This window comes from Macaca nemestrina, chromosome 12 (genome assembly GCF_043159975.1).
Source record: "Macaca nemestrina isolate mMacNem1 chromosome 12, mMacNem.hap1, whole genome shotgun sequence".
Taxonomy (NCBI): domain Eukaryota; kingdom Metazoa; phylum Chordata; class Mammalia; order Primates; family Cercopithecidae; genus Macaca; species Macaca nemestrina.
In genome coordinates, this window is record NC_092136.1 from 101,480,966 (window position 1) to 101,495,569 (window position 14,604).

The 14,604-nt window shown below is 37.4% G+C and overlaps 1 protein-coding gene across 7 annotated transcripts in view; it reads right to left on the minus strand.

The window, feature by feature from the left end:
- LOC105466503 (transient receptor potential cation channel subfamily C member 6) overlaps window positions 1-14,604 on the minus strand; it is a 256,881-nt gene that overhangs the window by 50,931 nt on the left and 191,346 nt on the right. For 6 of the 7 annotated variants that reach the window (XM_011715466.3, XM_011715464.3, XM_011715469.2 and 3 more), the window contains one exon: window positions 2,662-3,436. In XM_011715466.3, the coding sequence (XP_011713768.1) occupies window positions 2,662-3,348 (687 nt within the window). In that variant the 5' untranslated portion in view covers window positions 3,349-3,436. Of the gene's footprint in view, window positions 1-2,661; window positions 3,437-9,100; window positions 9,296-14,604 lie in introns of those variants that run through there. The other variant, XM_011715465.3, reaches the window with a different exon arrangement.

Below are 14,604 nucleotides of genomic sequence, written 5' to 3' on the forward strand. Positions count from 1 at the left end.
GCGTCCTTCATTTTGATATTATTATTTTCTAACATGGCGATATATTATTTAAAGTAAGAAAAAAGAAGTTATTTTTAAGGGCAGAAGCAGCAGACTCAGCAGCAAACCTCACCTCTGAGACATCAACTTCTCTATTCCTGTAAGGTCCCATCCTGCTGTAAACTGAGGCTGGGATGCTGGGACAAGAGTGAGTGTCGCAGTAGCCATGGGTGGTGGCGGAATGTGATTTCTCTGTTAGTTTACATGTGAAGGCAAGGGAGGCTCAGCCCTGTATGCAGCAAGGCTGTCCAAACTAATCTCAGAGAAAAAGAGTATTTGTTTTAATGTGTGATACCTGGCAGGGAAGAAATCTTTTCTTGTTTGTTTTTGTAAAAAGGCCTTAAAAATCAAGCCAACAACTGCCCTTTCTCCTTGTGCAATAATTTTGAGTCAGGTTTCTAATTATAAAAATTGTCAAGTTCTAGGATATACTTTATAAAAGCATTTTTTTAAACTGCTACTCTTGTTTAACAGTAATCAAATTTTTGAAAGTGATTTTTAAAAGACATTAATAACATAGTCCTAAATACATTCATGTTTTTGGTTAGATTTATCTTTTCTTTGCCTTGAAACCTTCACAGAGGCAGGGCATTAGAGAAAGGTATGCATGTTCAGAGGTTCTGGGTAACTGCTGAAGACAATGGAGCAAATAGAGAAGCATAAATGGGAAGAAAGTGGCTAATCCATACACTTCACACTGATGAGAGCAGAAAGAAGGATGTGATGAACAAAGAGAAGAATGTCCAGATCTTTACGTCTTCATCATCATGTGGAGACCTCAACATTTTGCAATGCATTTAGGGACCATGAAGAGTTTACATCCTGGTTAAATGTGATTCTTCCCACCTTTGAGCCACTAGCCCCTTCCTCACTTCATAAGGTCATGCCTAATATGATAGTTACTACACACAGGTCTTTTCTATCACATTGGATTATAAACTAATTGAGGACAGGATTGCTGACTGAATTATCTTTGTATTTTGTACTACCTCGCCATCCTCATCCTCAACTATCCCCAATAAAAAAGAGCAGGGACTCAAAAGATGTAGGCAAGTGAATTAATGAACAAATAGAGAATATAATAGCCTTCAGTGGTTTAGAGAAAGCATGTAAACAGGGATACAGTAAAGCAAACAGAAATGTTGAAATTAGGCAAATTTAGTAATATAGATTTTGAAAATAATTAATATTCATTAGAGTTCAAAATGCTTTAATTTGAATCAGGTGAATTTCTCTGTGTCCTAGGAGGCAAGCAAAAAGTAGGTAAGAATCTGAGACAGCGTTGAAAAGGACCATTTGCTTGTCTTGCCCTGTTAGCTGCCAGGTAGCTGCAGGAAAACACCTTCCTCTACCTTGAGAGCCAAGCACATACTGAGTGTTTCCGTAGCCATTTCCTCCTTCTATCCTTTCTGGATAGACTGGACCTGAGGATAGATGGACACATGACATCCGATACTGGGATGAAACATCGGTGACAGTGGCACCAAGAAGCTGCCCAGGAAAGCCTGGGCTGCAATACCTCAAGAACAGAGTATAGAAAAACAAGCCTTCTCACAGCATATAGAATAGAAAAAAATGAAACCAATATTCACTTTTGTAAAACATTGTACTTGATGAATCAAACCTGTTTCCAACCTGCATTATTTAGTAAAGGAGGTAAGCACATCATAAATAACAATAATCCATGGTAAAAGGTGATGGGCACTAGAAGACAGATCAGAACTACCTCAAACAGGTAGAGGGAGTTTAGAGATACCCGTGGGGAAGATCTTGGCTAGGGATGCAAGCTTTCATCCTCTCCACATGTAGTACAGCCCATGTGGACAATGGCAGCATCTGACACCATTTATCTCTCCATATACCTCTTATTAAGAGATTGACTGGTCAAAGTTCTAATTTCCTACTATTTTATATCTCCAATCTTTTGCTTTTGCTGGTACCTTGGCCTAAAATATCTTTTCTGTCGTTCTCTGCCTTCCAAAATCCTACTTGTTCCACCACATACAGCTGAAATGCCATCTTCCACATAACTTCCCTGCAGCCTAATAGGAATTAAATATTGTTTTCTCTGAATTTCTACAGTATGTTGCTTTTACCTCTACCTGGTAGTTTTATTGTTTATTCATGTGTCTATTTGTCTCTCAAGTCAACTGTGACTTCCTTAAGCTTATTCTTCTTTCTGACCTCAACAGCATCTATCACTGTGCTCTGAACATAGAAATAGTGTTTTCTGGGAGGAAAATGCCTGGACTTTTCAGAGAGCACTATACCTGGATTCTGAACCCAGCTGTGTCATTTCCCATTTGTTGATCTTGGGCATTACCAAAACTTTCTATGCTTTCATTTACCCATCTAGACAGGAACTAATAATGTCTCCTCAAGGGGGAGGGATAAAGATTAGACATAATAAATGTAAAATGTCTGGCAGACAGTAGAGCATCACTAAATGGTAGCGATCACAACTTTTGCTACAATGATTATAATAAAAAGCTTGTTGAATAAACTTATAAAATTACCTAGTGTCCACAGTAACTAGCACAGTGCTGAGCACATGGTGGAAGCTGGTAAATACACCTTGACTGTGGCTTGTGGAGGGTGAAGTCTCTGTTGTTAATGACCTACCTTGAACTCTTTCTCAATATTGGCCAGCACTGCCAGTTCATTGCTGAGTTCTAAAGCCGTCATGACTGGATCTTCACTAGACAATGACAGGTAAGCGGGACTTGCCAGGCCTTTATAGGCATTAATCCTAGATCTGGAGTGGCTAAACGAGTCATGCTTCTGTTTCTGGTTGCAGTCATTGCACTTGCAGAAATAATCATGAGGCCGTTCAATCCTAGCACCCTTCCGCAGGAGGGTGTGCACAATTTCATATTCCTGGCAGTGGGCAGCCAGAATGATTGGAGTCACATCATGGGAGAACCGTGTCCCATCTTCATCATAGGCATAAAAATCATCTTGCTGGAGTTCAGACTGGCTAGGGCTGGTTGCTAACCTCTTGCCTTCAGCAAAAGCTGGATGACTGAGAATTGCTTCCACAATCCGAACATAACCTTTACTAATAGCTAGAAGCAAAGCATCCCCAACTCGAGAGAGGTTTTCTTTCTTGAGAAGAAGTTCTGTAATTTCCAGATGCTCATTGGCCACTGCCAACTGTAGGGCATTCTGGCCCATGTAATCCACACAGTTAACGTTGAGTGAGTGGCATTCTTCTAACATCTTCCGCACCACTGGGACGTTACCATATTCAGCTGCATCTAAAAAGCGTTCCTCCTCTATCGATAGGCTTGTTGAGCGATCACTAAACATGTATGCTGGTCCTCGATTAGCTAACCTTCTCCCCTTCTCACGGAGAACTGTCTGCCGCCGGTGAGCCAGTCTGTTGTCAGATCCCCGGCTGTAATAAAACAGAAAGATTGTAAACAAATCATATTAAGAGGATTTTAGTGTGCCAAATGACTTGCCATTTATCTAATACAATCCTCAAGTATATTAGATGTTGTCTCATCATCTCTAGACCTACTATATTATAAAATGAAGACGCATTTATTTGTTAATGGATTCCAAGAACTTCACATCTAAGAAAGCCAAGCACTTTACAGATTTTAACATTCCAATTTGGGGTGGAGCCTAGCAATTGCTATAATTACTCTGTGCCATTCAAATAGAAACTAATGTACTATAAATGGTATAGACTTAGGAAAGATGGACTCTCTTATCCATAATCAGTCACAATGTAATAGAGAATATAAGACTACATTTTAAGAAGTAGAGACAATAACAAATCCAGCCAAGCTAACAAATATTTATTGAGTCCCTCTGATGCCAGGTCCAGGAACTATATTAGGTCCAAGAAAGATAATCGTAAAAAAAAAAAAAAAAAAAAAAAAAAAAAAAAAAAAAAAACAAAAAACAAAAAAAAAAAACAGATGGGTTTCCTGCCTCTACAAGTCTTATAGACTAAAGGGAAAGATGGGCAATCAGCATATTGATTTGTTATCAGTTGCTTAATTATAATGATAAGCCTATAGCGGGGCATCTATCCCAGATTCTGAGGGAAAATGACAAGCTGAAAATGGAAGTATGAGTAGAAGTCAGGTGAGAGTGTTTTTCGGGAGGGTGAGACAGGGGTTGAGTATAGGTAGAAAGTTTTCTCTAGCAGAGGTATCAGCTAGATGTTAGAGTATAGGTTTCATTAATAAGGGCAATAAATGCTTGAACTCTGTTGTCCTAAAAATCACTGCAAACTGGAGAAAATTGCGATCAAGGTGTCAGGTAGGAAAAAACACTTTTGTGGTGCAGGCAGTGGTCAGAGCAGTGGCCAGCCTTCAATGTAGTCCTTCAATCTGTTATAAGAAGGGAAAGTGAGCCGGGTGCTATGGCTCATGCCTATTATCCCAGGACTTTGCAGGGCCAAGGTGGGCAAATCACTTGAGCCCACGAGGTCAAGACCAGCTTGGACAACATGGCAAAACCCCATCTCTGCAAATAATAGAAAAATTAGCGGTGCATGGCGGCTCATGGCGGCACATGCCTGTAGTCCCAGCTACTCAGGAGGCTGAGGCAGAGTATCAGTTGAACCCAGGAGGTCAAGGCTATAGAGAGCCATGATTCTGTCTCTGCACTCGAGCCTGGATGATAGAACAAAATCCTGTATCAAAGTGGGGGGGAGGGGATGTGATTCTTCCTCTGATCAAAATGCTATAATGAAGATTTTTTTGTTATTAATTCATAACTTTGTGTCTTAAGGTCTTCTGAGCTTGAAGGGATCTCATTACAATTAGAGGTTCAACTCTTACTGGTATCACTAACTGAACCCAAAGAAGGCATGCTTTTGCAGAACTGGGACAGGGCCAGGTTATAGGGGAGGCTAAAGAGAAAGTAAAAGGTGTGATAAATGAGTATTGTTTCTTCTCTTTATGAATGTTCCAAGATTCATCCCTCTTTAAAAACTGTCACAAACTTCCCAGTATAAAGAGGACAATAAAAAGATCCAAGGACCTCATAAGCCATCTTTCCCTCCAATATGTTCAGGTCTGGAGAATCTTAGTTGCTTTCCCTACTGGCCTTTATCAATCTTGATTCCACGTCTCCAGACAATGCTGTCTGTGGCAGTGTAATGGCCAGGAATAGAAAGGAAGACAGTAAAGTTTCAGCAACTCACAAACAAATTTTACTTCTTGGAGGAGCTTGAAGAGTATGCTGCAATATTCACAAATATTTTTCATAGATTTTCATTCAACAGTGATTCCTTTAGCTACCCAAGGCCCATTTAAAATCAACCAAACTGATGTTTTTTTAAAGAGATAATTTGTAAGTTTCAAAAATGACATGAAGGACCAATATCAACTTATACAATATAATAATAATTTCCAAAATGGGTCAGTAGATAATATATATGCAACTTTTATTATAAAGGGATAGCATCTGTGACTATTTTGTCCTGTAGCTATTACTTTATTTTTAATTCCATTTTTAATTTTAGTAAAGTTAAACATGTGCATATTTTAGTTTATTCTCTCCATGTCTTGATCTCCAGAGGTAATACATTTCAATTTAACTATTTTCGCTGGCTATTTTATAATTTTAAATGTTATAACCACATAGCTTTGGTTATATTGTTACTTCTTGATTTTTCAGGTTTGGCATTACCTATGGACTTCCCATTACACCATATCTTCACACTTCTCTCTCTTACACACACACACACACACACACACACACACACACACACACAGACCCCCTTCATGATGCCGTATCATTCCAGAATCATTATATCATGACTTTTTTTAGATAACTATTTACTGTTTAAAATATGACAATGCAAGTGCTAATCACAGCTAAGTGGTAAACTATAGTGTCTTTTCAGGTACAGCTTCCTTAAAACCTCAAACCTAGTAGATAAAAATTCTCTTCATTTTCTCAGTGCTCTATATACATATGACTAATTCAATCAAGCTCTCTTCTCCATCAGTGTAAGTCTTATTTTAATACATTCGACATATTATGTGGATTTTTTTTTTCAATTTTGGAAAATCTGGACCAGTTGCTGTTTAGACTTTATGCATGTATGTTGTCTTTGAATCTTCCTACAGTATCACTCTCAGGATTCTCTTTACTTTGCTTCTGTGTATTGTAGTCCTTGTTTTCTGTATCCCAGATCTTCTTATGAGTTGACTTCTTTGTTCTAGTACAGTGAATCTTCTGACAGCTGCCTAATAAAGCATGCATAGGTGAATTTTTAAAGAAGGTGTACATCTAAAACTGACTTTGTCCTACCTCTAAACTTAACTGATAGTTTGGCTGGGTAGAGAATTCAAGTTGAGGATAATTTTGGAGGGCTTGCTCTAATAAATTATAGTTTTATGGCTACTACTGAGAAGCATGATGCGATTTTGATTCTGGATATTTTCTTTGTCTCTGGTGTTCTAAAATTACATGGTTGTTTATTGAAGGGAGTCTCTTCTTCTCCACAGTGCTGACCATTTAATCTGGAAAAAAAATGTGTCCTTTTCTAAGAAATATTCTTGCCCTATTTATCTGATCATTTTGTTTCCTGTTTCCAATGTACCATTTCTGGAACTCCTCCTTTTTGGATTGGACATCTTGGAATTGTCCTTTAATTTTCTTATCTTTTCTCTTTCCAATTATTTATGTTCAATATTATTTATTATATTCTGGGAAATTTCTTCAACTTTAGATTATATCTATGAAAATTATATTTTTGATTTTCAAAAAACCTTATTTTCAAATGTTACTTTTTATAAGACTTTTCTGCTTTTAAAGGCACAAAAATTTTCTCTTCTCTCTCTGGGGATGTTAATGATAAAGACTGCACAGATCACAATTCAGAGAACTTACTCCTGAGTTGCTTTCTTGTGTTTGTTTGGTTTGGTCTCTGTATTTCATAGAATTTTTCCTCATATAGCTAGTGATTCTTAGTAGCTATTCTTTGCTTCTTTTTAAAGAAATATTCCTTATAATGTCTTTTCTAAGAGAGTATAATTTCCCCTTATAAAAACTAGACTGAGCCTAATGTTGGTTTTGGCAAAAGGTGATTCCTGAGTAAGGGGTGAGTTTCTAGAAGAATCACATTATTTCTGAGTTAACAAGATGGATGAGGTAGAAGAGACAGGAGATCATCAAGGTTTGTTACATGAGGAACCATCCATCATCTTCCTGCTGAAATTCTTAACCCTCTTCCCTTCTCTCTGTCACTTTTCTGGCTTCTACTAACCTCTTTAGGTTTTCACTTCCTCTCTCTTATCTTCTGTATTTATTGCTTTGCATAGTTTCTATTGTAGACAAGAGGAAGTTCAAAAATTAGGGGGAGAGACAATATATTCCAAACATGAAGAATGCTTTGAAAAAGAAAAACTGTAAAATTAAGGGAGAAAAAAATAGGATCAGGGATCTATAAAAGTAAGATGAAAGAACTGGGACTGAGAACTTGCAAGATAAGTTCTCATGTAACTAAAAAAATGACACAAAACTGACACAAAATAGTAACATACTAAAACATCAAGAACAAGCCTCCATTTTGTTCATCCATTAAAATGGGAGAAACAATTATTCTGACCTATCTCAACAGACTATGCCTCCTGTGTAGCTGGGCTAAAGGCACATGCTACCTCACCCAGCTAATTTTTGTATTTTTTTGTAGAGACGGGGTCTCGCCATATTGCCCAGGCTAGTCTCAAACTCGTGGGCTCAAGTGATCCTCCCACCTCAGCCTCCCAACATACTGGGATTACAGGTGTTAGCCACCACACCTGCCCTTTGTTTGTCTTTTTAAAGAAAGAAAAATAATAATTAGCAACTTTACTTATATCTCAATTTTTAATCTGGTTTACAAAACTTTATTTTTTCATCCAATACTAAGTTTACATTGAGCTAAATAGAATATCTGAGTTATGACGTCTTTTATTCTAAAATTTAAAAATAACAATCTATGATTTTCCTTCCCATTTATTTGAAAAATGACAAGTGCTATCTTGGCAAGCCACTAATCCTAATGATGTGTCCTATTTCCTTCTAAATTACTATCGCTTTTTACTTATAACTTCTTGAAGGAACAGCAAAGATATTTCAGTAGAATTTTCTTTTTCAGTTTTAAAGCATCTTCTTAGTTGTTGTGACCACACATATTAATCATATGCAATCATATAATTTTCAGATACATTTTTATAAAAAGTCCTGGATTATCATAATCTCTTTAGCACTCTGTCAACTATATATGAGTCTGTGACAGAATTATAACTCTGTCATTCTGCATCTGAAAAGCCAGAATGTATCTGATACATTTTTGTTTGTTTTTGCTGATTTTAGGAATATTACAACTGCAGGCACAATGAATTTTTATTGTTTTAGGCATATTACAAATGCAGGCACAATGGATTCAGCACCCCTTGCATGAGCAGTGAACACAGTAAAAGCTGCTCGCATGTTGTTGACAGAACAAAACGCATGCCTTGCTGCTCTCCTTAGCTTTCTTAACTGCAGCCTGGAGAAGCAATACAAGATTCTATTTGTATTTTTATGTCACAAGTGGTGTCGCTTAATCCCTGCCTCTCCTACGCAAAAGCAAAATGTGTAAAACAACTTTTTAAGTAATAGGTATTTGAAAGCAATTCAAGAAAGATACTAGATGTTACTAGATTATATTACAAACCTCTCTGCAAATGGTTTTTATAAAACTATGTTGTAGAATTTTACATTAATAGCGAATGAAACCCAGCAAAATCATCTATTAAAAAGAGGAACAACTCAGCCCATAGCTCCATAGCACTACTTCAACAAAAGACCTGTTCATTTCAGCTCAAGGGCGCACTTTTCAAATACAGCTCTTCTGCTTATGAAAATATTTATTAAGAAATTTTCTTCACCCATTTAGCCACATTTAGCATGGTTAAAAGCTTAGTAACCTACATTTTCATGTCTGTATTTTTATAAGGTGTTTATCACAACATATAAATATTGGTTCTAAGAAAGAATATAACTAGCCACCACCCCTATGGCACTCAAATATAGATTAGGTCAAGAAAACCGTGTTTTTACATACCTCATTTTCCTGATCCCTTTAGTGCTTGTTGCCCCACATAGTGAGAGATGGAATAATCCATCTCTATTGAAAATGCCAGCAATGTAAATTAGCTTCTGAGTAGAGTGGATTGCATGCTTGAGTCCAGAGCATGTGTAGTAATTTTCTCTACTTCCTGTTCAACTACGATACACTTTTATCACATGGAACTGCTTTTATACAAACTAAGCTCCATATTAAGTACTCAGCTTAACTTTGACTTTGTGCTTTAAAAATCCTTACAAATATTTTAAAGCACAATTCTATTACAGCAGAAGTTTTAAAATTGTAAATGGAATGTAACTATTCCAGGCAGTGTGGTCAGCCACAAGAGTAATATAGATTCATCCTAGGAAAGTAAAAATAAAAGAAATTCCAGAATTTGCATTTTATTACACGCGCAATTATCAATGGGAATAATTAGACTCAGATATTTAGAGATTAACATTATACACAACTAGCAAGTTTGCAAACCACTTTAGGGAGAGGAATGAAATAAGTCATTGGTTCTCATTTTACAACACTGACACTGTTTTTGCCCTGACTACTTAATCTCTGGGCACATACCCTAGGCCCTTCCTCTGAGGTTGAGGAAGCAATAAACAATTAAAGTGGTTTTCCTTAGTCCTATGAGAGCAATGATGACTTTGCCTTATTCACACTGAATTCACCCCTCTTTGCAGAGGGACACACTGTAAACTCTCAGAACATAACTGCGGAATACATTAATCCCTCCTGTCAAAGGAGTAAAGTTTAAAGCCTGTTTGTTCCCTATTAACCTGACTGCAAATGACTACAAAGTACAACCCTACACAGAAAAAAAGGAACAAAATACAAAGGTTGAGCCACAGTGTGTTCTAGTGTATATATAATATTTTATATTCATTTCAAATAAGTAGTGAGCTCAACAGGGGAGAAAGGAAGTTGAAAGCCATGTTTTTAATGGCATCCTTGTGACTTGTTCATGATCCAGAAGCAGAGATTTTCTTGACTTTAAAGGCAGAACTAGGGCCAGTCACGGTGGCTCACGCCTGTAATCCCAGCACTCTGGGAGGCCTAGGTGGGTGGATCACCTGAGGTCAGGAGTTTGAGATCGGCCTGGCCAACATGGTGAAACCCTGTCTCTACTAAAAAATACAAAAATTAGCCAGGCATGGTGGTGGGCGCCTGTAATCCCAGCTACTTGGGAGGCTGAGGTGAGAGAATCGCTTGAATCCAGGAGGCAGAGGTTGCAGTGAGCTGAGATCACACCACTGCACACTCCAGCCTGGGTGATAGAGCAAGACTCAGTCTCAAAGAACAAAACAAAACAAAACAAAAAAAACAAAAATAAAGCCAGAACTAATATTTTCTTACCCTGTTCTCTCTCCCTCTTGTTTACACTGTACATAGAGTGTGAGCATCCATCTTCACAATGCACTACCAAATCCCTTGAACTTCCAAATAGTCTTCTAGATAGCAATTCTTCGTTTTGATTCAATTAGTTTCAATTTTCCCCATGAACACTTCTCATTTCTTCAAATACGAACTTCCTGTTTGATCAGTCACACTACATCACACCCTGCCTTAGTATTCTATGAATGAAATGATAAGAGCCTGAGCTGCTTGTCACTTTCAGTCAGGAGCCAGCTAAAGTATGACTGAAAAATGTCAGGTGCATGTAACAAATTTTTGGTTTGTCTGTATCATCAATTGACATCTTTTTTGTATAAATTAAAACTCAAACTGTGTGACAGAATGAAATTGTGAGTAAATAATGGAAGTTATAGGAACTTGCCTTTTTATAAAACAACGTCTGAAATGTCATTGTTCCCTTTTAGCTTCTCCTTGGTGGTTTAATTTATTTCATGTGTCATGTCTTCCTACTTTGAAATGCTCTTTGGAAGAGTTCTGGGGACCAGACATTTATGGTGAGAATAATTAAGGACAAGTTGAGGGAAACTGAGAACTGAGTCCTTAGGGATCTGAACTTGAGAAAACTTTGGGGAACCTTGCAAAACATTTGGAAGAACAAAGCTTTAAGAACAAAATAGAGTACTCTTGGGAATATTAAAAAGTTTCTGTGTAATACTAGCAAACTATATCCAAATTATCTCATCAAAGAAGAGGTTTAAATTCTTTGCTTCTATTATCAATGACTGCCATAATCATGTGTATTACACAAGCATTTTCCAATTCCACAAATATCCTGTGCATAAGATAGATTCCGGGGAGGAAAAAACATACTTCAATTGTAAGACAATCTAAAAAAGTTAATGAAGGAACTCTAGGAGTATGTGTTCTGAAGTTAGGGAAATCCAACATGGCACCATGCAGTGCTCACATCTAGGACAATGTAGGCTTAAGTCTGAAGGGGCATAAGGAGGGAACAGTTACCAGAACAGGATAACTATAAGACAAGGGACACTTGACAGTGGCCCCTGACCTTCTATAAAGGCTGACAGCCCACCATCAAGGAGAGAGCCAAGGGAACTGATACTCTGACCTCACTCTCCTGCCCTCTGATATCTCACAAGTGCCTCTGATGAGTTGAACTCAGCCCAGTGCTGGGGGACAAAGAAGCCCATTGATGCAGTTCACACAGGTCTGCATTGGTGATATTGCCACAGTCAGAGAACAGTATGCAAAGCATGAAGACTAGGCCAAGAGGACCAAGTCAACAACACCCAGCATGTGCTCTATATATGATAATTTGACTTTGCCATAATTAACTCCTTGCTCCGGTGATGACTGCACTGAAATCTCGGAAATCATCACTAAAGAACTTATCTATGTAAAACACAACCTGTTCCCCAAAAAACCTATTGAAATAATTTTTAAAAAGATTTTAAACTACTAGAGAGAGAGAGAGAGGGGAAAAGAAATTACTGATGAAAACATATGCACCAAAAAAATGGTAAGTGTATTTTTGATGATGAGTAATTATGGCATCATCAGTTCACACCTTTCTGAGCTTATTTTCCCCTTCTTTAAGCTGTCAGGAAAGACACCCACATTCAAGTTCATGCAGTCCATTATCTTAAAAAATTAATCTGTAACTAAGATTCATCCATAGAAATTCTAAGTTGATGTTCATATGAGGCTTAGGATGAACAACTCTGATGTGGAGGGTGAGAAGAAGGATAATCTGATGTCATAGAAACATTCAAAATGTGAAGAGCACACGCTGAAGCTGCTGATTACCAGAGATAATGGTGCTGAAGAAAGATTTTAAATAATAGGTCTGGAACATGCTCTAAATCTCCACAATGGGGGACAGCTCCAAATGCTCACAGGACAGGTTTCAGTCTGTATGAGACTGCTATGTGTAATAGAGTACATGGACAGAGAAATTGGCAGGACCATGCAGCACATAGCTTTCATTTATTGAAACCAAAATTGTGAAATGCTTTTCTTTGCTGATGTGGTATGATTTCAGACATCTTTATCAACCCTCATACCCACCACCACTGGGATCGTGACAGTTCATTCATTCATTCATTTGTCAATTCAAATATGTACTGAACCTCAGCTTCAACATGTTCTAGGTACTGTGTTAGGCACATGGGGGTACAGCCAGAAAAAAATAGGGTATGGCAGAAAAAAAGAGAATAAGCAAAAGATTACAGGGTGATGAATGTTACCAAAAAGGAAGTAGTGTGGCATATAAATGATTAGCAAACAGTTTTCAACCCAATCGGAAGGTCAGGGAAAGCCTTCTGAGGACATGTCACTTAGCCTAAGGAATGAAGGAGAGTTAGTTGAGAGGAGGGAAGAGGAGACTCAGCCTGCAGGCAGAGAAAATCACAGTTGTATAAGTCAGCAGCCCAGAAAAAACCCTGAAAAATGTTTATTATGGCTGGAACACATGAGAGTTCCCATCCCCAACATGATTTCTGGTTCCGGGCTCAGTTTAACTAAAGGTCTAGCACTCAGGTTTAGAAGCGAAACATCCATTGATATTCACAGTTTAGCACTTAGCACTTCCACCATAGGGCAGAAAGGTAAACATTTAGGTAATTCCTTAACAGCTCAGGATTCCGATTTAGGAGATTCAAGCTTCAAAACTCGGAGACTGGATTGCCACCCCACAAGGTTTTGTTCTGAGGGGTTTGGAGCTTTTATAATTCAAGATCTCAAGTTGAGAATAATTGTGGACAAATTGAGGGAAACCGAGAACTGAGTCCTTGGGGACCTAAACTTGAGAAAACTTTGGGGAACCTTGCAAAATATTTGGAAGAACAAAGCTTTAAAGAAAGATAAACTGAGTTGGGAATCCTTACTCTGTCAGGTACTACCTGTGTCATCCCTCTCAGCCTCGGATTCCTTAACTGTAAAACTGGAAAGAGAACAGCATCAAGGATGGCAGTTACCTGTTAGCGTTACTATGAAATTGGTGATTTGTGGAATTCTGCTTAAGGTAATTCAATGCCTCATCTGTCATGGACCTCAAATCCTTCTTAATCATAATTATTCAAGACTTTCCAGTTTGAAGATGCTCTGCTTATAAATGAGATAGAAACTAAGAAATCATTAAATGGCTTCTCTTCCTTTAATGCCAGCTGTTAAATCTGCACCATGTGTCCAAAGAACACAGTTTGATCCCCCTTGTTTTTGTATTTTCCCTTGCTGTGATGTCAACATGGCCAAAAGGGCATTATGTTTTTAATCTTCAGAATACTCTGTGTTTTGTTTTGCTACCACTGTTCTTAAAGTGTGTTCTATTCTTATACCTTCATCTCTGACTATATATTTCCCTTTCCCTTCTAACTTGTATTCTTTAAACCTGAACTTATCTTTGAATTCCAGTGCCAAGCACAGAGCCAGGCACAAAATGTTTTATGCATCTACAAATGAATAAAAAAGCAATAGAAAAAAAGAATATGAAAAGAAAAATGAGTGGAGAGCACCCTAGTTTGTCACAGTTTTAGGAGTTTCTCAAACTATTTTACTCCCTATCAAAAACGTTTTTAAAAATTAGATAGAATTTCGCTTATCGATCAATAATCAAATGCATAACAACATACTACTACACAAACTACCTCTACTGTCAGAGTTAAATTTTGCAAGGAAGTGTATCCTGTATTTACCAAGTAATTTCTCAGTAGTCATAATTGTATTTTTTCACAGTATTTTAAACTAATTTTTACTTGTCATAAAGTGAAATGTACTTATCCACCCTAAGTAAAAATGAAATACAGCAATTCGATGGAGTTTGATTTTTGAGCATACTAATTGTGTCAAGTAAATTATAAGTTTACTATATATTTACCCATTTCTCTAGCTTTATCAATAAAAATATTATATAAACTTGTAAGTACACATATATTAAATTAATTTGACTAAGGCTAGGAGGATGGAACCTGATATTTATTAAAAGTTTTTACTATGACCAATTAACTGTATAGGTGTTATTTTATTTAATTTTCACAGCATTTGGTGAGGCTGGCTTTGTTATTTCGCTGTCTGGAGATCACTCCTGAACAGGCATGGCAATATAAGGAAAA